At 38.7% G+C, this 23953-nt stretch overlaps 1 protein-coding gene across 2 annotated transcripts in view; it reads left to right on the forward strand.

Moving 5' to 3' along the window:
• The window catches only part of LOC115213843 (phosphatidylinositol 4-phosphate 3-kinase C2 domain-containing subunit alpha), a 214296-nt gene that overhangs the window by 86355 nt on the left and 103988 nt on the right, over positions 1 to 23953 (forward strand). The window contains exon 1 of one of the 2 annotated variants that reach the window (XM_036504583.1): positions 7036 to 7271. The exons of the other annotated variant lie outside the window; for it this stretch is intronic. Coding sequence (XP_036360476.1) covers positions 7263 to 7271 — 9 coding nt within the window. The 5' untranslated portion in view covers positions 7036 to 7262. Of the gene's footprint in view, positions 1 to 7035; positions 7272 to 23953 lie in introns of those variants that run through there. 2 annotated transcript variants of the gene reach the window in all.

Consider the following 23953-nt stretch of genomic DNA (forward strand, 5'->3'; position numbering starts at 1 on the left):
GTGGGTGGCAGCGATGATAGTGGTGGTGGTAGTGGTGGTGGTAGTAGTAGTAGTATAGGAGCCAGAAAAGAACACACCATGTTAATAGATCAGGAACTAACCACATGACCATGTTGACTGTTTTGATTGTTACCCCCAACACATACACACACACACACCCACACATAACCCCATCCACACACACACACACACACACACAATGATAGCCTGTGTTGGCAGTTTGTGTGCATAAGCAGCTTAAAAATGGAAAACAAAAACATTGGTTTGTTGCAAGGAAGAGGAAAACTTTAATGTTTTGGACAGAATGATTTGCATACTCTTTTACTTGTTTCAATCATTTGACTGTGGCCATGCTGGAGTACTGCCTTTAGTCGAGCAGATCAACCCCAGGACTTATTCTTTGTAAGCCTAGTATACTTATATTCTATCGGGCTTTTTTTGCCAAACTGCTAAGTTACAGGGACGTAAACACACCAGCATCGGTTGTCAAGCGATGTTGATGGGACAAACACAGACGCACAAACACACACACACACACATATATATATATACGACAGGCTTCTTTCAGTTTCTGTCTACCAAATCCACTCACAAGGCTTTGGTCAACCTGAAGCTATAGCAGAAGACACTTGCCCAAGGTGCCACACAGTGGGACTGAACTTGGAAACATGTGGTTCATAAGCAGACTACTTACCACACAGCCACTCCTACACCTAGTGTATATTTATTATCTTTTACTTGTGCCAGTCATAAGAGAGTGGTCATGCTGGAGCACTGCCTTGGAGAGTTTAGTCGCACAAATCAACCCCGGTACTTACTTTTTAAGTCTGGTAGTTATTCTATCAGACATTTTGGCCAAACTGCTAAGTTACAAGAACATAAACAAACCAATACCGGTATCAAGCAATGAATGGATGAAGGGTGTGACAAACACAGACACACATGTCTACACATATAAATACGCACATACACGATGGGCTTCCACACAGTTTCCATCTGCCAACTTCATTCACCAGACATTGGTTGGATTGGGCTATTATTGAAAAAACTTGCTCAAGGTGTCACACAGTAAGATTGAACCTGAAGCCATGTGATTGCAAAGTGAGCTTCTTAACCACAAAGCCATGCCTTGCTAGGAATGTTACACCTTTTTTTTTCTTTACCATAGCAAACCCATTTATATGTTCCATGAATTATTCTGAATACATCAATTTACCTTGGTCTAGATGCAATGGCCCAGTGGTTAGGGCAGCGGACTCACAGTCATAGTATTGCAGTTTCGATTCCCAGACCGGGCATTGTGTTTGTTTATTGAGCAAAAACACCTAAAGCTCCACGAGGCTCCAGCAGGGGGTGGTGGTGAACCCTGCTGCACTCTTTCACCACAACTTTCTCTCACTCTTTCTTTATGTTTCTGTTGTACCTGTATTTCAAAGGGCCAGCCTTGTCACACTCTGTGTCACGCTGAATCTCCCCCGAGAACTACGTTAAGGGTACACGTGTCTGTGGAGTGCTCAGCCACTTGCATGTTAATAAATGAGCTGCGACGTCACTGGTGCCAAGCTGTATCGGCCCCTTTGCCTTTCCCTTGGACAACACTGGTGGCATGGAGAGGGGAGGCTGGTATGCATGGGCAACTGCTGGTCTTCCATAAACAACCTTGCCCGGACTTGTGCCTGGTAGGGTAACTTTCTAGGTGCAAACCCATGGTCATTCATGACCGAAGTGGGGTCACAACAAGATGCCATAGACTTTCTTCCCCTGCTCAATCCAGCATGGTTAGACCAAGGAGCCAGTAAAAGGCCTGACAGTATGGCAATCCTCCCCCCACCTTCATTTTGTGATGGTAAACCACACACACACACACACACACACCACCCATTTAGGATACCACATGCTGTGACGCCTCCAGGCTTTGAAGGGCAAACTGTGAAGTGTCAGCTGTTCTCTGACAGTTTTATGGTCAAGCTTGTGGCAGTTTGTGACCTCTGGTGTTCTGAGTCACCTTTTGCTGTATTGTTATATCAAAAATAGAAGGCGACATCAGATAATGTAGTCCTAAATATATGTGTAAGCAGCTGACACAATGTTTGACAAAGCAGACCCTTTGAGTTCCACATACAGCCTATATTGCAGGCTTCTACATAGTTTCCATCTAACATCTGACCAATTTCACTCATGGAACTTGGTTTGACCTGAGGCTATATATAATAAGACACTTGTTAAAAGTTTCTTGCTATGGAATTGAACCCAGTATCTCATGATAGCTAAGCAAACTTCTTAGTCACTAGGACATGCATGGACACACACACACACATGCTCAACCAAATCTGCATAGACAGTATGTGTGTGTATGCATGTGTGTGTGTGCGCATGCGTGCCTGCACCTGCGTACGTGCGCCCCCACACGTGTGTGCACAAATGCAAAAGTAACTAAATTAGGCTTCTTACAGATATTAACCACACCCATTCATTCTACAATGAAGAGATAACAATGCCTACTCAACATGAATAGCCTATTTGCATTCATGTACACACACTCACACACATGCAAACACGCTCTCACACAAACACACACACATACACACCATTCAAAATAGTGACTCAAAATGAAAGATTTTATAAAGTCTTCATATCAATTACTAGTAGTATTAGCCCAGCATTGCTCAGGCTTGTTTTCTTTTCGAGCTTTTAGAATTGGAATTTTTGAAAAGTAAAAATTTTGCATTATGTAGCTTGTTATTCTCTTTAAGTGAACATTTTTCTGGTTGAAATACACCGAAAAATGGCGACACAGCAGTAAAAAAATCGTAAAAAATAGGGATTTTCATAGAAAAAAAATCACCTTTTTGATGTAAATAATTTTTAGTCTTAACATGGTCCGATTTGAATTTTATCTTCTACGGAAGGAAGAGCAAGCCTTCTTCTATCATACTCTCAATTTCGGTCAACTTGCGCCGCAGGGTCTCGGAGGAGATAGTGTTAGTTGAAGGCTAACAACTTCAGCTTTATGTATATAGAGATTACTGGATTCGTTTTCCAGAAGAGTATTTTGCAAGAAAAAGTTTAAATTTCAATTGTAAATGTAATTCTTTTTTACTATATTAACTTTATTCTTTTGAATTATTATATCCTTTCTCCATATTGTTTCTCTCTCTCTATCTCTCTTTAGTCCATTTTCATCTCTCTTGCACTTCTTTCACTCCTACTCTTTCTCTCTCTCTTGCACTTCTTTCACTCCTACTCTTTCTCTCTCTCTTGCACTTCTTTCACTCCTACTCTTTCTCTCTCTCTTGCACTTCTTTCACTCCTACTCTTTCTCTCTCTCTTGCACTTCTTTCACTCCTACTCTTTCTCTCTCTCTTGCACTTCTTTCACTCCTACTCTTTCTCTCTCTCTTGCACTTCTTTCACTCCTACTCTTTCTCTCTCTCTTGCACTTCTTTCACTCCTACTCTTTCTCTCTCTCTTGCACTTCTTTCACTCCTCCTCTCTCTCTCTCTCTCTCTCTTTCTCTCTTTCTCTCTCTTTAATTTTACTTATGACTCAGCCTTTGTTTATTCACTGATTTAATCAATTAAAAAAATTTTCTTCTCTCCTTTTAACTTATTTTTAGATCTCGTTATATTCTCTCCTTCCATCCTGTTGCTGAAATCTCTCTATCTCCTTATATATAGGCGTGGTTGTGTGCTAAGAAGCTTGCTTCTCATTCACATAGTTCCGGGTTCAGTCCCACTGTGTGGCACCTTGGGCAAGTGTCTTCTACTTTGGCTCCAGGCTGACCAAAGCCTTATGAGTGGATTTGATCGCCGGAAACTGAAAGAAGCCTGTTGCCAGTGCCACCTTGACTGGCTTCTGTGCCGGTGGCACGTAAAAAGCACCAACCAATCATGGCCACTGCCAGCCTCCCCTAGCACCTGTACCAGTGGCACGTAAAAGCACCCACTACACTCTCAGAGTGGTTGGCATTAGGAAGGGCATCCAGCTGTAGAAACACTGCCAGATCAGACTGGAGCCTGGTGCAGCCTCCTGGCTTCCCAGATCCCGGTCAAACTGACCAACCTGTGCTAGCACAGAAAACGGACGTTAAATGATGGTGATGATGATGATATATATATTCGAGGGCGAATCAAAAATTATACACACTCTTGTTTTTTCAGTGTATTTACACAAAAGCAGGGGGTAAACAAGTATGTCATTTTTCTATATAGCTTCCCTCCTTTTTGATGCATTCAGTCCAGCAGTCGACAAGCTTGCATATTCCCTCCAAGAAGAAGGTTTTCGGTTGGTCGTGCAACAATTTATGAACCGCTTCCTTCACATCTAGGAAATCGACAACCTTGTAAACCATCTTTGAGTGGTCCAAAGATAAGATATTCGGAAGGGGTCAGATCTGGACTGTAGGCAGGGTGTTCCAGCACCTCAAAACCCAATTGTTTAATGGTTTCAACGGTCTGGGCAGTTGTGTGTGGGCATGCATTGTCATGCAACAACAAAACCTTCAACAATAGGCTTTGGTGTTTGGTGCAAATTGCTGACTTCAATTTTTTAGCAGAGGAGGAGGAAGCTTAGCCTCACTGTGGTCAATCCCTATGCTAGAAAGAATAACCAAATCTCCTTCAAATCACACCATGTCATCTTATCTTAAATTAGGGCCTCACTTGGTAACATGTTCTTATTATATAGTCTTCTTACCAAAATAGATGATGAGGTCACAGCTGGAATGCCTTTGATCATTGGTCTGCTCAATGAGGGCTGACATGAGACCAAACAACAACAACAACAACAACAACGTTTTTCATTCATCCATTTCATTAGAAGCATTCTTGTATAATATCCAGTTGTCTTTTATGATTCACTTCAGCTATCACTGAAGTTCATTCATCTCCAATTTCAGCAGGTCACCTGCACCCACTTCTACATATCACTGCCATATGTTACTTTCCTCACACACACACACACACACACACACACATTATGTACTTTCCTTTGCTATTCATAGAGAATGAGAATCTCTTTGTTGTCAACAGAAGCATTAGTCTGTCACACACCCCTTCCACTAACTTCACACTGTAAATTAGATACTAATAATAATTTCAGATTTGGCACAAAGCTATCAGTTTTAGTAGAATGGTATTAGTCGATTTAGTATCAGTTTTAGTAGAATGGTATTAGTCGATTTAGTATCAGTTTTAGTAGAATGGTATTAGTCGATTTAGTATCAGTTTTAGTAGAATGGTATTAGTCGATTTAGTATCAGTTTTAGTAGAATGGCATTAGTCGATTTAGTATCAGTTTTAGTAGAATGTTATTAGTCGATTTAGCATCAGTTTTAATAGAATGGTATTAGTCGATTTAGTATCAGTTTTAGTAGAATGGTATTAGTCGATTTAGTATCAGTTTTAGTAGAATGGTATTAGTCGATTATATCAGCCCAGTGTTTAACTGGAACTTATTTTTATTGACCCCCAAAAGGACGAAAGGCAAAGTCAACATCAGTGAAATTTGAACTCAGAATGCGAAGAACCAGAAGAGATGCTGCTAAACATTTTGTCCAACATGCTAACAATTCTGCCAGCTCCCCACCGTTATATACCAATAATCCTTTTTACTAATGGCACAAAGCCTGAAATGTTAGGGGAGGCTACTTGTTGATTACATTAATCCCAGAGCTTGCCTCGCTCTTAATTTATCTGCTTTGAAAGGATGAAAGGCAAAGTTGACCTTGGTGGAATTTGAACTCAGAATGTAAAGACAGATGAAATGCCACTTGCCAGTTTTGCACCTCAATTGCTTCAAATTTCAACACAAAGAAAAGAATTTTTTCTAACGGGAGGGTGGATGTAATCAACCCCTGTACTTGACTGGTACTTTATTTTATCAACTCTGAAAAGAAGAAGACAAAGTCGATCCCAGTGCGTAGCTGGTACTTAATTTATCAACCCTGAAAGGATGAAAGGCAAAGTCGATCTCGGCAGAATTTGAACACAGAACGTAACGGCAGATGAAATACCGCTAAGCATTTCGTCCGGCATGCTAACGATTCTTATTTCTTTATTGCCCACAAGGGGCTAAACATAGAGGGGACAAACAAGGACTGACAAAGGGATTAAGTCGATTACATTGATCCCAGTGCATAACTGGTACTTAATTTATCAACCCCGAAAGGATGAAAGGCAAAGTCGACCTCGGCAGAATTTGAACTCAGAACGTAACGGCAAACGAAATACCGCTAACCATTTCGCCTGGCATGCCAACTCATTAGCAATTCTGCCAGCTTGCCACCTTATTCTAGTTTATTAATAAACTCCACTCATATTTCGCAGTTGAGTGATTAACAGTATGATGGGTATCAAGCCATAAAATCAATAACCGCAACAAGTAAACCATCTCACATATGATAGAATAGAAAAAAAAACGAATGTAAAACAATAAAATAGAAATAAGCAATTTTTTCCAGCAACAGATTTAGTCTTTTGTTTACAGTAAATTATTTTACAGAAATGCCAGACCATCATCTACATCAATCAATGTTTTATTGATTTAGTTTGCTTATGCACAATCTGATATTGTTTTGAATGTGCAGCTTTTCACTTGTCTGTCGTTTGCCTACTGAATAAAGTCCTTTATTTGGAACTTACTGTCTATTATTAACCATTGCCTGTCTAGGTTGCTCACTGGCAAAAAGAAAAAAAAAAAGCATTGTCCTTGGGGAGTTTGTGTATGGGAGCTTTTCATCCTCTCTGCTGCAGCACTGCTGTATGTCACTGAAAAATCTTTTTGGTGGTGGTCATAATATTAATTCAGTTGCGATCAGTTTTTACGAATATTTGGAGGTTGTGAAGTATATTTGAGATGCGATAACCTTGCGTGCAATTAAACCAGTAACTGGTGACAGGATATGGTGCTAATTTGCTAATTAAACTTAATTAATGTATCACTGTGTCGGCAAAATTGTTGTATTTTGTAAATAATGAGTCAGTTGAGTAAAAAGTTTGGAAAGCTTTACTTAACACGATTGCTCCATGTGCTGGAAATAGCAGCCAAATCCCCTTCAGGTCACTTCTTACTATCTTTAAAATAAACAAAAATAAAAAGGACATTGGATAATGTAGTCCTAGATAAACTGTGTCTGGATAAAAGACAACATGAACAGAGTTGGAATATCTTTGACCATAGATCTACTTGATCAGAGAATACTCGGGGCCAAAAACAACAACAACAACAACAATAACCTAAGTTGCTAGTAACCAGGTGTATAATATGTTTACTGTAAGTATTCATTTCCTTTTTTTTTAAATATAATCATCTCTCACCTCAAGAAATTTCAAGAGTTTAACATTTTCTTCATGTTCTTCTGCGATAAACATAAACCTTCTTATATGTCAAAATAGGTGCCTCGAGTGTTTGCCAGCATAGCTGCCCATGCAGCTATATAAATATTTCTGTTATTTGTTATGAGGCTGACATAGTTGGTACTCCTACATGTTTCATAGACCAAACCATATTCGCCTCATGTAGGCTGCATTTTCCAGGTTGTTTCTTTCATATCAATATTCACTTTTGCCATAACAATATTATTGTTACATTTATCTGATTTATATGAATATCTATTATCTATCTATCTATTTGTCTCTCTCTCTCTATCTATTTGACTATGTGTATATACATATGGAGGCGCAATGGCCCAGTGGTTAGGGTAGTGGACTCACGGTCATAGGATCGCGGTTTTGATTCCCAGACCGGGCATTGTTAGTGTTTATTGAGCGAAAACACCTAAAGCTCCATGATGCTCCGGCTGGGGATGGTGGTGATCCCTGCTGTACTTTTTTGCCACAACTTTTTCTCACTCTTTCTTCTGTTGGCCTGCTCACTTAGCCAGTGGGGTGGCATCATTTGAAGGCTAAAACAATGCAAAGCGCATTGTGACCAGCGATGTGTAGCAACATCTGATAGCCTGGTCGATCATGGTGATATACACACACACACACACACACACACACATATAGATAGATGGACGGACGGACATCCAGTCACTGAAATGAAACAACATCAAACCTAATTGGTTTGTATTTAAATGGGTGACCGCTTGGGAAATCTAGGTGCTGTAAGCATCTTTAGGTGCAGGTGTAGTTAAACTGAGCAGAAGACCAAATGGTTGGGAACCTTGCTTGGTTTAGTATCAGTGTGTGGAACTTTGCGCAAGTGTCTTTCAATATAGCCCCTGGCCAATGAAAGCCTTGTGAGTGAATGTGGTAGATGGAAAATGAAAGAAGCCCATTGTATATAGGTGTTATCAAGTACCCCTGTGTTGATGTCATATGATAGCTGTAAACAAGTATCCCTATTGTACAAGCTGGTAACAGGAAAGGCATCCAGGTATAGAAAATCTGCCTCAACGAACACCATCTGACCTATACAAGTATGGGAAAGTAGATGTTGAAATGATGATGATGATGATGATGATAGTCAGGAAAGAAAGCCTATGGACTTTTACAAGGTCTCCAAAACTAGAGGGAGGACATAGAGTATCTTCAAACTGGAGACCCGACCTGAATGTTTTCCCCAGATTGAGCTCTGGTAAAGGCACTTTTAAACTGGCAGACATCACACGAACTCCAAAACAGATCCTTTAAATTTTTCAAGCTTCATTATCTTTTACATTTTTCTTACTTCATTCATTAGACTGCATCCGTGTTGGGGCACCACCTTGGCGAGATTAATCAAACAAATTGACCCCAGTCCTTTTTTTTTTTAAATCTCATTTTTTTTTTGGGGGGGGGACCCTTTTGTTGAACCACTAAGTTGTGGTGATGTAAACAAACCAACACCAATTGCCAATCAGTAGTGGAGGACAAACACACACACACACACATATATACATACACACACACACATATATATATACATACACACACACACATATATATATACATATATACAACATGCTTTCTTCAGGTTCTACCTTCCAAAATCACTCATTAGGCTTTGGTTAGCCTAGGGCTATTGTAGAAGACACTTATCCAAGGTGCCACACAGTTGGACTGAACCCAGAACCATACAGTTGGGAAGCAAACATCTTATCACACAGCCATGCCTGCACCTATTAATGAAAATTATTTAAAAAAATATTTTTTCAGAACCTGTTAGGACAAGCAGGCAAGAAAAATTACATTGACAACTATCATATGTATAAATATACTTAAATCACAATGGTAACACCTATATAAAGGAGTTAATATACTGCTTTATATATGACCGTGGAGGCAAATGGCTTAGTGGTTAGGGTGTCAGCATCATGATCGTAAGATTGTGGTTTCGATTCCTGGACCGGGCGACGCATTGTGTTCTTGAGCAAAACACTTCATTTCACATTGCTCCAGCCTGCTTAGCTGGCAAAAATGACACTGCAATGGACTGGCGTCCCGTCCAGCTGGGGAACACATACGCCATAGAAACCAGGAAACCAGGCCCATGAGCCTGGCTAGGCTTTAAAAGGGCGCATTTATTTTATTTTATATATGACCAGGCATAAGTATGGCTGTATGGTTAAGAAGCTTCCCAACCCCTTAATTCAGTTTTCATCTACCAAATCCACTCGCAAGGCTTCGGTCAGCCTGGGACTGTAGTAGAAGGCAATTGCCCACAGTGCCATGCAGTGGGACTGAACCCGAAACCATGTGGAACCCGTTGGAATAATGATACACATTTAGAGCCATAATTATAGAGACACAAAAATAAACATCCTTCATAGTCTCTTTAGTGTGCATTATTGCGTTAGGTACTTAAGTACATAAAAGATGTTATCAACAGAATGAGTGTTCATGGTTTGGATAAGAGGCATTAATTTACAGTTAATTACAGGAAGGATTAATTTTGATTGGCTTTAGAAAAAAAAATGTGAAACAATGAAAAAGCTGATCGTCTGATTGTAGGTCAAAGGTGTGTGCATCTAGATACAAAGAAAAATAAAAATTAAGGGGAATATAGGATATAAAATATAAAATGAATGCATGATTCCTTTGTCAGTATGGATTCTATTTATGTGGTGTACAAATTCTTAGCATTTAATTACCCTAATTTCTAATGAGCAATTCTTATTTAGGAATAATGAAATGGAATATGTTGTTAATGTTTATACAAAATGAAAGGATACAATTCTATATTTCTGAGATGAGAAATTTATTTTATGTATTCTGTTTATATTAGTCAAACTGGTACCTTCATTTTAGTTGTTGTTTTTACTCTATTTCGGTTGTTGTATGCTCCAGTCTTCTTCAGGTGTCTTGTGTTGGACTCGGTTGTAAGTTCAAAATTCTGATGCAACAACCAAGTTCAACATGAGACACCTGAAGAAAGCTTGAGTGTACAACAGCCAAAATGTATTGAGAGCAGCAATCAAGATGAGAACACCTGTATGACTAATATAAACAGTATACATAAATGAAAGAATGGTTTCTATATTGCAGATAGGTCAATTCAGGTATTGGCGCATGCACTGTTGCAGTGCATTGTTGCTTTTCCATCATTTGTCAGTATTTGCTTGGGACGTCTTGGGTGAACCCTCCAAGCAGTGTCCCAGTCTGTCCCCATCTCCACAAGTTATTTTCTTCATCCACTGTGACCATGTGGTATGTGACCACCTAACACGAGTCATCATCCCAGCTAGATCCTTAGAGAAGAAAACATGACACGCAGGATCCAACTTGGAAAACCAAACAACATGATGAAACAGTCTGAGCTTACACCCCCAAATCATACAAATGTGTTGTGTGGACGCCCCCAGACGATGAAGTAGGCCAGCCCAATACGTAGATATAGAGGGAGAAGCCTAGACGTTAGGAAGAGAGCACAGTTGAGTAGCAGAGTAGGAGTTGAGTAGTAGAAGGCACCTGAATGTGCAATATAACAAAATGACAGAATGCATCTTAGTTTCTTAGTATAGTCATTGTTTGGATACAAATCTCAGTTATCACACTCACAGTGCCTTGGTTAGCCCAAAGTTATAGTAAAAGACACTTGCCCAGGATGCCTCGCATTGGGACTGAGCCCAGAACCTTGTGGTTGAGAAGCAAACTTCTTACCACACAGCCACACCTGCACCTATAGATAGATAGATAGCTATAGAATCTGGTTGAACCTTCTACCTCCTCTGTTCTGGTTAAACTGTCCAACTCATGCCAGCATGGAAGAGAGGACATTAAATTATGATGATGATGATGCAGCTAGTTTCCACAGAGTTTTGCAACTACTTACAAGGCGCTGGTCAGCATGGGCCTATAATATAAGAAAGACACTGGGCCATCGAAGGTGCTACATGGGAATGAACCTGAGACTTCATGATTGCAAAACAAACTTCTTAACCACACAGCCGTGCCTGTGGCTAATCTGCGACTTAATAAAAGACAGATATTTAACAATTGAAGTCTAATGTTATCTTACATATAATATCGAAATGTCAGCTTAAGCTTTGAAACAAAATTTCGAACACTTAAAATAAGCCAGTTTGATGTTGGCTGTTGGAAGGGTTAACAGTTAAGATTTTTGCATAAATGCTATTGGATACCATAAACACCAATTTGAGATAGTGTAAAAGAGCAGCTGATTCTCTGACGTCAATGGGCTTGTTGCTGGTGTTTTTTTTCTTTTTCCTGTCTCAAACCCGTGCTTGTTATGACTTAATGTCATCTTCTATTATGCCCGCGATCTAGATTTTCTTTCTTTTGTTTGTTATTCATTATTTAATCGAGAGAAGGAGGGACAGTACAGGTGACCTTTGCAGACCGTCCTAGATTGGTGAGGCTGATACAGTGGATGTTCTGTCGATGCGTGAAAGGAAGCAACAGACGGGGGAGTGACTCTCCAGAAGGTTGCAGATTTGGAAGAAAGGATTGGGTTTGTGTTTGGTGTGTGGTTAGGATGGAGTCGGATGCTGTACAGAAGGGTTTCGAGAGGAATGTGCAAGTGGTCTTGGGGCAAAAAGGTATGTACGACGTAAACAAAAATGAGCTGAGAGAAATACCTTAAAGTGGATAGAGACACGTATTTGAACAAATTAGATAAATACAGGTATATCAAATACCACACAACATAAATTTTTGATTTATTCTTTTATTCCTTTACTTGTTTTAGTCATTTGACTGTGGCCATGCTGGAGCACCACCTTGAAGGGTTTTTCAGCCAAACAAGTCAACTCCAGGACTTATATTTTTTTAAGCCTAGTACTTATTCTATCAGTCTCTTTAGCTAAACCACTAAGTTTCAGGGATGTAAACACATCAATGTGGATGCACATGGCCTAGGGGACTCGCAGTCGAGGGATCATGGGTTCAAATCTCAGTCCGGGCAATGTGTGTGCTTATGAACAAAACAATTAAGCTCCATGCAGCTCCAGCAGGAGGTAATGGCAAACTTCTGCTGACTCTTTCATCACAAGTTTCTTTCACTCTTTCCTCCTGCATCTAGCAGCTCACCTGTGACAGACCGGTGTCCTGTTCAAGTGAGGTACTTATACGCCAATGAAACCGGGAAACCAGCCCTTATGAGCCAGGCATGGCTTGAGAGGGAACAAACAACAACAAAACACACCAACACTGGTTGTCAAATGGTGATGTGAGACAAACAAACACAAAGAGACACACACACATCATCATCATCATCATCATCATCATCATTTAGCGTCCGTTTTCCATGCTAGCATGGGTTGGACGGTTCAACTGGGGTCTGGGGAGCCCGAAGGCTGCACCAGGCCAGTCAGATCTGGCAGTGTTTCTACAGCTGGATGCCCTTCCTAACGCCAACCACTCCGAGAGTGTAGTGGGTGATTTTATGTGCCACCGACACAGGTGCCAGACGAGGCTGGCGAACGGCCACGCTCGGATGGTGTTTTTATGTGCCACCGACACAGGTGCCAGACGAGGCTGGCAGACGGCCACGCTCGGATGGTGTTTTTGTGCCACCGACACAGGTGCCAGATGAGGCTGGCGGACGGCCACGATCGGATGGTGTTTGTTACGTCCCCAAAGCACGGAGGCCAGTCTATGCGGTACTGGCTACGGCCACGTTCGGATGATTATCTTGTGTGCCACCGGCACTGGTACCACAAAGATACAAATTCCATTGATGTTCATCTATTTTGATTTGTTTTGATTTGATTTTCACTTGCCTCAACAGGTCTTCACAAGTGTCACAAGAAGGAAGGTATGCACAGGTGGACTGACTACGTCGCAGGTAGGGGCCACGGGTTATGGCCTGACTAGTCTTGCCGGGTCTTCGGATGTGTTTTTATGTGCCACCGACACAGGTGCCAGATGAGGCTGGCGAACGGCCACGATCAGATGGTGTTTGTTACGTGCCCACAGCACGGAGGCCAGTCGATGCGGTACTGGCTACGGCCACGTTCGGATGGTTTTCTTGTGTGCCACCGGCACTGGTACCACAAAGATACAAATTCCATTGATGTTCATCTATTTTGATTTGATTTGATTTGATTTTCACTTGCCTCAACAGGTCTTCACAAGTGTCACAGGAAGGAAGGAAGGTATGCACAGGTGGACTGACTACGTCCCAAGTAGGGGCCACGGGTTATGGCCTGACTAGTCTTGCCGGGTCTTCGGTTGGTGTTTTTATGTGCCACCGACACAGGTGCCAGATGAGGCTGGCGAACGGCCACGCTCGGATGGTGTTTTTATGTGCCCACGTCACAGAGGCCAGTCGATGCGGTACTGGCTACGGCCACGTTCGGATGGTTTTCTTGTGTGCCAACGGTACTGGTACCACAAAGATACAAATTCCATTGATGTTCATCTATTTTGATTTGGTTTGATTTGATTTGATTTGATTTTTGATTTTTATATATATATGCGCCGGGCTACTTTCAGTTTCCATTTCCCAAGCTCACTCACAAAGCTTTAGTCAGAAGGCTATAGAAGACATTTGCTCAAGGTGCCACACAGTGGGACTGAACCTGGAACCACATGGTTGGAAAGCAAGCTTCTTACCACACAGCCATATTAAAATTACCTCCACTTCTAGAGAACATACCATAATTATCAAGCGATAATTATTTAAGAGTTGTAATGTTTGGAGTTTACCAACGTAGATGGTTGATAAAATAAAAGACAACCAATATATAAAGAATTTTACGTACCTTACTAATCCAAAACATATTTTGGCATACATGACACACATTCTTCTTCTCTGAGAATGATTCCTTGCTTTCTGGGATTCTTTTCTTTTTGTTTTTTTGTTCTGACATTTTACTTTTCATGGATACCATACGCAAATCTTTCCTTTCATATGGTTTATAATGTTACTTGTGTGGTGGGGATGATACATGTGCATGCATGTATATGAGTGTGTTTGTATGTGTTCGCTTCTAGAAATCTGTTTTTACAAAGTGTTTACACACATATAAATATGTGTGTGTAATGTTTATGTACGAAAAGTTTCCTAATGGTGGTGCCCCAGCATGGCCACAGCTCGTGAACTGAAACTAGATGAAATAAAAAAAATAAGATTATAAGGTGATTTGTATGTGTGAATATATGTATTTATGTTGTTGTTTTTGTTGTTGTTGTTGTTTAGCTGCAGACATTCCAACCGTGACTGTCCTATATTATTTCTAAAGGACTACATTATGCAGCATGTTCTTCTTTTTTTTAAGATGGTCAAGCAGAGTTTGAGTGAAACTTGGTTGCTGTTTCTAGCATGTCAGGCAATTATCTAGATTGAGTAAACCCATTATCAGGAGTGTTCCGGCCATGACCGTCTCGTATTTTTAGGGATTTCTCAGACTACATTATCAAATGTGCCAGTAGGATCACAGAGCTAACTTAGTGCTTTATTTTAATGACTGCCCCCCCCCCCATACACACACACACATACACACATTCAAGAAAAAGACAAGAGGCAAAGTTGATCTCAGACACAGAAATTTAAATTAAATGAAATTACACATCACTGCATATTGTTTTTGTAATTTAATTTGCAAGATTCTTGATGTGAATTCTCATGCTTTGGAAAACAAATTTTGTTGTATGTATCCCATTAAAGCCATTATATTTAGTTATCTCCATGCCATGAGGCACATAAGACCACGACACAATTTCTCCAATACTGTTCTGGTCTCAATCTCCACCACTTTAGTGCCACCATACAAACATTTTCTCAATCTTGTCTGAAGACATGTCCAATCTAGTTCCAGCATCTCTGTCTAATTTCATCAGTAATCCTGTTGATGTGAGGGTCATTATGCCAATAATAAACACAGGCACTGGTTCTATTTCACTTTCTTTTTTTAGTATTACTAGCAGTATCGCCCGGCATTGCTCAGGTTTGTTTCGACCCTTTAGAATTGGAATTTTTGAAAAGTAAAAATTTTGCATTATGTAGCTTGTTATTCTCTTTAAGTAAACATTTTTCTGGTTGAAATACACTGATAAATGGTGACACAGCAGTCAAAAAATTGTAAAAAAAATAAGGATTTTCATAGAATAAAAGCACCTTATTGATGTAAATAATTTTTGGTGTTAACATTGTCCGATTTGAATTTTATCTTCTATGGAATGAAGAGCAAGCCTTCTTCTATCATACTCTCAATTTTGGTCAACTTGCACCGCAGGGTCTCAGAGGAGATAGTGTTAGTTGAAGGCTACCAAACCTACCAAACACAGACAACTTCAGCTTTATATATAGAGAGAGATTATCAGTCAATTCGTTAACTAATCAATTGTTCAATTAATCATTCAGTCAATGAATCAATCAGCTAGATCTGTCAGCCCTTTTTTCACCCTTTGCAACCTCATCGAAGACATTCCGTCTCTTATCCAAATTTGGTTTTAAGTAATCCAGCATCCAGCTGAAGTTACGTTTCTCACAATAATTTTCATTTTCCTTACAATATTTTCAAACTAAGAAAAGCGAAATAATCCATCATATTCCTGAACTGGCTAAAATGTAATGTAATAATAGTTCAACCAAGTGCATAACTGTTATTTTAAGTTGCTTGAATTCTCATCTGTTGAAGACTAAGTATGTCTTTTACTCTTTGCTCTGGTTTCTTTTCATTATTTAGATTACTAAATAATTGTTCTGTCCCACTTTCGTTTTTTTTTTTTTTTTCCACTTTGTTTCTCTTTTACTGGTCTTTTTGCTTTAATGTAAAAACCCTGTCGAAAGCAAAGGCTTTACTAAGTGTTTTTGGTTTGAGTTTGTTCAACAGGAAATATATCCCCAGGTCTGAAATAATAAAATGGTGGAAGGCACTTGAGAGCTAGCCAAATTCTTCAAGGGCAAGTAATGAAGATAGATTAATTGAAGTCAGTTCCAGGTAACAGAGCAGCAACTCTCAGCAGAAAAAACATAAAAACATTTGGTTTCCAGGTGGTTTCCATATCCGGTTCTCATTAATCTTTTTCACAATCAAAACATTTTGATGGGAGAAGAGGGACACTAAAAAAGGAATTCTAAATTCTCATATTTTTGTGTTATAATCTTTTATAGGAATCTACATTATCATTCTTTAAACTCTTTAAACCCATATTTTCATTTCTTCTTCATTTGCCACATACCTTATTTATTTTCATTTAGTTTTTGGAAGAGTTTTTGTTGTTTTTGTTCATTTTCATTGGCTGTCCCGTCATTTCAATCATAACATCTCATTTCAAAGTTCTAAATGATTATTATTATTACTAGTAGTATCACCCAGCATTGCTCAGGTTTGTTTTGACCCTTTAGAATTGGAATTTTTGAAAAGTAAAAATTTTGCATTATATAGCTTGTTATTCTCTTTAAGTGAACATTCTCTGGTTGAAATACACCAAAAAATGGCAACAACGCAATAAAAAAATCGTAAAAAATAAGGATTTTCTTGGGAAAAAAGCACCTTTTTGATGTAAATAATTTTTGGTCTTAATATGGTCTGATTTGAATTTTTTCTTCTATGGAAGGAAGAGCAAGCCTTCTATCCTACTATCAATTTTGGTCAATTTGCGCCGTGGGGTCTCGGAGGAGATAGCGTTAGTTGAAGGCTACTAAACCTGCCATACACAGACAACTTCAGCTTTATATATAGAGAGATTACTAGCTTACTAGCATTTTGTCCATCTTTACGTTCTGAGTTCAAATTCTGCCAAAGTTGACTTTGCCATTCATCCTTTCGGGGTTGATAAATTAGGTACCAGTGAAACACTGGGGTCAATGTAATTGACTAGTTCCTTCCCCCAAAATTTCAGACCTTGTGTCTATAGCAGAAAGGATTACTATCATTATTATTATTATTATTAGAATCATTAGCATGCTGGTCAAAATGCTTAGTAGTATTTCATCCGTCCTTACATTCTGAGATCTAATTCCACCAAGGCCAACTTTGCATTTCATCTTTTTGGGGCCAATAAAATAAGTACCAGTTGACCACTGGAGGTCAATGTAATTGACTAAAACTCCCTCAAAATTGCAGGCCGTGTGCCAAAATTTGAAATCATTGTTAATATTATTTAGTTGATGACCAACTGAAACTATGCATATTATCCATTCTTGAGCTACCTCTAGATTCCCTGTTGGCTGGCTTGGCTTGGATATCCAAACTAAAAGACAAAAATAGAAAAAGGAATGGTAGGGTGAGATTTGAGGGCAGTTTGGCTGCTATTTCTAACACCACGTAAAGCCTTTACCATTGACTCTCTAATTCTTAATTATATCATTCTTATGTTTGTACACACCACTAAAGTTGTTATTTTAATTAAAATTCCTCAGCTTTCATTACATTAAGTACACTAGCGCCCTCTTTGCTATTAAAGATACACAGGTGTTACACCATACCTTGGAAGTATCAGCAGGAATGCTTCATCCTGAGCCATGGAGGCTTTGAAAATAACCAAGCCATCTCCGATGATGACGATGATCAGGAGTTAGCAGTTTTGTAGCTTTTATCTTTTTACTTTTTACTTGTTTCATCATTGGACTATGACCAAGCTGGGGCACCACCTTAAACGGTCTTAGACAAACAAATCAATTCCAGTGCTTCTGAATTTTTTTTTTTAAAGTTTACTACTTATACTATTGGATCATTTTGTTGCTGAACTTGTAAATTACAGGGACATAAACAAACCAACACCAGTTGTCAAGCAGTAAGGAGACAAGCACAAAGACACACACATATAAGGATGGTTTTATACATGCACACACACACACGTACACACTGAGCTTCCACACAGTTTCCATCTACAGGCATTGATCAACCCAAGGTTTTAGTAAAAAAACACTTGCCCAAGGTGCTGTGCACTGAAACTGAACCCAAAACCACATAACTGCAAAGCAAGTCTTTTAACCACACAGCCACCTTGATCATATGTATGTATCCAATGTTGTGTGAACTCAACAGCTAGACAACAACGTTCAGCTATATTTGTATTATGATAAGCTCAGCCTCTATAAAAATACATCGTAGATGAGTTTTTATCTCGCATTAGCTTATCACTGGTTATCTTCAGTGTCTGACTTGTGTTTCAATATCTAAAATAGAGTTTATGTATTTGGATGCACAGATACACCTCAGTATCTCTTAACTTTTTAACAAATGGTGATTCTTTACTTAGAGCTCATCAATCCTAATGACCACAACTGATATGTATGTATGCATGTATGTATGAATGAGGTCTGCTCAAAAAGTATCAGGACTGGTTTTATAAAAAGAAAACCACTATACAAAAGGCGTAGGAGTGGCTGTGTGGTAAGTAGCTTGTTTACCAACCACATGGTTCCGGGTTCAGTCCCACTGCGTGGCACCTTGGGCAAGTGTCTTCTACTATAACCTCAGGTCGATCAAAGCCTTGTGAGTGGATTTGATAGACAGAAACTGAAAGAAGCCTGTCGTATGTATGTGTGTGTGTGTGTGTATGTTTGTGTGTTTGTCTCCCTAACATTGCTTGACAACCGATGCTGGTGTGTTTACTTAGCGGTTCGGCAAAAGAACCGATAGAATAAGTACTATGCTTACAAAGAATAAGTCCTAGGGTCGATTTGCTCGACTAAAGGTGGTGCTCCAGCATGGCCACAGTCTAATGACTGAAACAAGTAAAAGAATAAAAAAGTAAAGAGTATATCAATTTAGCATTTAATCTCCTTCAATGTTGTCCCCTTCTGAAGTCACACACTTTATTCAGTCTGGGATTCAAACTCACAACCTTACGATCATAAGCTCAACGCTCTAACCACCGAGCCATGCGCCTTCACTGATGAGGATTATGATATACATATATATGTATACATGTTAAGACATCATAAAGAAGAATGGAGAATCGTACATCTACAAAATTTGTTCATTACCGTATTATTCTCATTAAATTCCAATCCAACTTGTGTTTCTGTTGCATAAGTGTCCTAATGTCCATTGACGTGGCATTCTTCTTTATGATGTCTTGGTTATATATCCTGTATGCTTTACGGAATTTGATGAAGTGAACTCTGGATTTATCTATGAAGTGAAGTACTATGTAATTGTTTATCTTTAAACAATTTTGTATGTTCCCTATCATTCAATGGGGTTAGCCAGATCTGGATTATATCAGAGTGCTAATTAGGTACCTGCCTGGATTCCAAATCTCTGTTTCTTTATGCCGTGCATACATATTATATACATGCAAAACGCATATCATATACACACATATCCATATAGACAGACAGAGATATATCTTTATATATAAAAGTGAAGTTGTGTGTCTGTCTCCTACGATTTAGATTCCTAACTACTCCCACATTTTGCGGTGCAGTTTAACCAAAAGCGGGTATCTTTTAGTCATGATTCATATTGAGCCCTTCTGGGTATTAGCGTGCATCTATGATGTGTCTACGATTTAAAAAAAAAATTACCATCATTTTTTCCCATTTTTAATGCATTTTTTTGCTATTATATAGTTATTTCCCTTACAAACCCGAGCAACGCCGGGTGATACTGCTAGTCTATAATATAAATTGGACATGGGCGAGCATTGTATTCTTTCTTGTCTTGAGGTTCACAGCCAAACGGCTGGGTGGATTTGCATGAAAAATGGCACACATGTGAAGACGGGTGCATAGATTGGAATGAGGTTTGTATTTTTTTCCTAGCCCCCATATTTACCGAGAAAATCGATTAAAACTTTTTCTAATGGAATTCCCCTCTTTCTTCCGCCATTAAAACAACCATTTGCTTAGAAGCTGTTTTCTGATGGGATGGGGCCAAGAAATTTTCATACAGCTGGAGGCTCCAATCGAAACAGGGGACCCGAAATGATAAGGTTGAGAAATGCTGTTATAGATTATGCCTGACCGAAAACGATCACAGCCACATCATCCAAAGAGACCGGATGAAACCGGGTTTAGCTGCTAGTGGACATATATATATACATACATATACATGTGAGTTTTTTGTTACATAGCATATTTTATTTTGCCCAAGTCTTGACACTTCCTTTCAGGATAAATAAATAAAACCTTACTACTATATTATCTTACAACACCATAACAAACAACATTTTCAGTAAACTTCTAAATAAATAAATAACTTGTTTACTATTATGGTTTTGGTTTTAAATAAAGTCCCTTCTGTTCTTATGAGTTCTTGTACAGGCAAAAATATTTACTCATAAAAGGAAACTGCCAAACTAATATTACGCATTACAAACTATTTGCATCAAGTTTGTTGTACAATAACGACTTGATAAACATGTCAGACTATAAATGAAAAACTGTATTGGACATATACTAGTTTCTTGTTTAACAGAAAAAGAAATATATATATGTGTGTGTGTGTATATATATATATATATATATATGTATATGCTGACCTAATGTATACTGGCTATAATAAATAAATTTGTATTTGAAATAAATTGCTTCATGTGAAATAATGTCTGTCGTTTGTCTCTGGCATTAATAATTACTGTTTTAGCTTATTGCAGTGTATCGTTCTTAAATAGATGAATTTCATAAATATATATATATATTTTTTTTTTTTCTCCCAGATTTTATATGTAATTTGTTTACATAGAAATGTTAATTGCGAAATCATTTTTATATTGTCCACTTAGCAAATATTATTTTGGGAAAAATACCGACAACAGCAAGTTGATAGTAGAATACCAAGAATGTTTTGTTTATGTTTTTTGTTTTTTTTTTAGTTTTTGTCTCTGTCTTCTGGGTTAAAAATTTTGTCCCTCATACCTCCTGGCTTGATATACCAGTAATATACCTGAATTGGTTTAATTAAAATAAATATTTGCAATTTCTACCTTTTCAAAACAAAATAAATTTCAATATTCATAATAAAACTACTGTATTTGATGGTGTGGCAGAGCTTAGATTTGAAACTGTATTCATCCAGTATCAAGAAATAGGCCACAGCATATCAAGTAACTTACCCTGTGGAGGCACATGGTCTAGTTAGAGCAGCGGACTCGCGGTCGAGGGATTGTGGGTTTGAATCTCAGACCGGGTGATGTGTGTGTTTATGAGCGAAACACCTAAGTTTCACGCAGCTCCAGCAGAAGGGAATGGCGAACTTCTGCTGACTCTTTCTCTCACTCTTTCCTCCTGCATTTTGCAGCTCACCTGCGAAGGATCAGCGTCCCGTCCAGGTGGGGAACCTATACACCAAGGAAACCGGGAAACCGGCCAAGGAACAAAGTAACTTACCCTAGATTCTGACAAGAGCATTTCAGTTGCATGTATACACTCAGTGAAATTTTCCGTGAATTTCCCCACCAAAATATAGTTATAAGTATAGATGCAGGGTACAATCAGTACAGAGGTTGAGAGAGGTTCCTGTTAGGATGGATGAGTACAGGATACTTCGTCAAATGCTCAACCTTGGGTTAAATAGGCCATATCTGGCCCAAATCTATTGCCTGTTTTATGGTAAAACCAGCCAAATCTGGCATCTCACACCTATCCTACAATGCAATACTAAAAATAAGCAGTCACCTCATTGGAGTTTTGAGACTACGAGATAATGCATGATTAACCCTTTCGTTACCGAATTTATTTTGAGATGCTCTGTGTTTCTTTCAATTACATTAACTAAAACAAAGAATTTAGTAAAATAACTTAGTTATCATTAAGCTAGTGTTGGGAACATAAATTGTGACTAAGGTTTGGTGGAAGATTTTAATTTAGAACTTATGAAAACAAGACATTTGTACTACAGAGCCAGAGGTGGTTTCAGCCGGGTTGGTATCAAAAGGGTTAAGATTGTTTCTTTATTATATATTTTAACCATTTTGTTACCGTATTTCTGTTGAGATGCTCTGTGTTCTTTCAATTACATTAACTAAAACAAAGAATTTAGTAAAATAACTTAGTTATCATTAAGCTAGTGTTGGGAACATAAATTGTGACTAAGGTTTGGTGGAAGATTTTAATTTAGAACTTATGAAAACAAGACATTTGTACTACAGAGCCAGAGGTGGTTTCAGCCGGGTTGGTATCAAAAGGGTTAAGAATTGTTTCTTTATTATATATTTTAACCATTTTGTTACCGTATTTCTGTTGAGATGCTCTGTGTTTCTTTCGATTACTTTAAATACAACAAAGAACTTAGTAAAATAACTTAGTTGTCATTAAGCTAGTGTTAGGACCATAAATTGTGACTAAGGTTTGGTGGGAGATTTTAATTCACAACTTTTGAAAACAAGACATTTGTACTAGAGAGCCAGGGCCGGTTTCAGTCGGGTTGGTAACGAAAGGGTTAATTCAAAACAATGTGAATAAATAAGCATTAGATCTGACAGAGTAATCTGAATGCTAAAGGGCTAAAAAGAATCACTTCATTTCCAGTGCATTTCTCCAAGCACATACACAGGCCATTCTTAATTCTCACCTTTCACCACATGAAGAAGTAGCTAATTCTTAGCCGAAACACAACGTACATGCATAACTCACCACTGGTAATCAGTGATACAGCCTCTAGCCAGTAACTTTCATGATCATTGTAGGATCCCCTACCACATGGTTCTGGATTCAGTCCCACTGTGTGGCACCTTCAGCAAATGTCTTTTACTATAGCTACGGGCCAACCAAATCCTTGTGGATGGATTTTGTAGACAGAAACTGAAACAAGCCCATCATGTGTGTGTGCTTGTCTCCCACCACCACTTGACAACCAGTGTTTGTGTGTTTACATCCCTGTAACTTAGCAGTTCAGCAAAAGAAACTGATAAAATAAGTACCAGCCTTTAAAAAAAGATAAGTCTTGGGGTTAATTCCTGGAACTAAAAATTCTTCAAGGTGGTGCCCCTGCATGGTCACAAGTACAAAAAATAAATGATAGAAGACTGTAATGTTCATGTATAAATAAATGGTCTCATCAAAAATATAAAATAGACTTGGTTTTTTTTTTTTATATGGGAAACAGCACGCAGCCAAAATTGGCCCAACCAACCCGTTGAGCACCTCATTAACCAAGCTTCTACAACAGTTTAAAAGAAACATGGGTATATATGATGCATCCCAATTTTATCTGGACATATTTCATTACCGTATTCATTTTGAGATGCTCTGTATTTCTTTCAATTATTTTAAATGTAACAAAGAATTTATTTAAATAACTTAGTTATCCTTAAGCTAGTATTAGGAACATAAATTGTGACTAAGGTTTGGTGGAAGATTTTAATTCAAAACTTTTGAAAACAAGACATTTGTACCAGAGAGCCAGAGGCAGTTTCAGCCGGGTTGGTAACAAAAGGGTTAAAGCATGTAATATTCAAAGCAGTTTAAGGCAGCAAGCTGGCAGAATTCTTAGCATGCCGGGCAAAATGCTTAGCAGTGTTTCATCCATCTTTAAGTTCTGGGTTCAAATACTGTTGGGGTTGACTTTACTTTTCATCCTTTCAGGGTCAATAAAATAAGTACCAGTTGAGTACTGGGGTCAATGTAATCAACTTACCTCCACCTCTGAAATTGCTGGGCTATACCAAAGT

The sequence above is a fragment of the Octopus sinensis genome, linkage group LG7 (assembly GCF_006345805.1).
Source record: "Octopus sinensis linkage group LG7, ASM634580v1, whole genome shotgun sequence".
Taxonomy (NCBI): domain Eukaryota; kingdom Metazoa; phylum Mollusca; class Cephalopoda; order Octopoda; family Octopodidae; genus Octopus; species Octopus sinensis.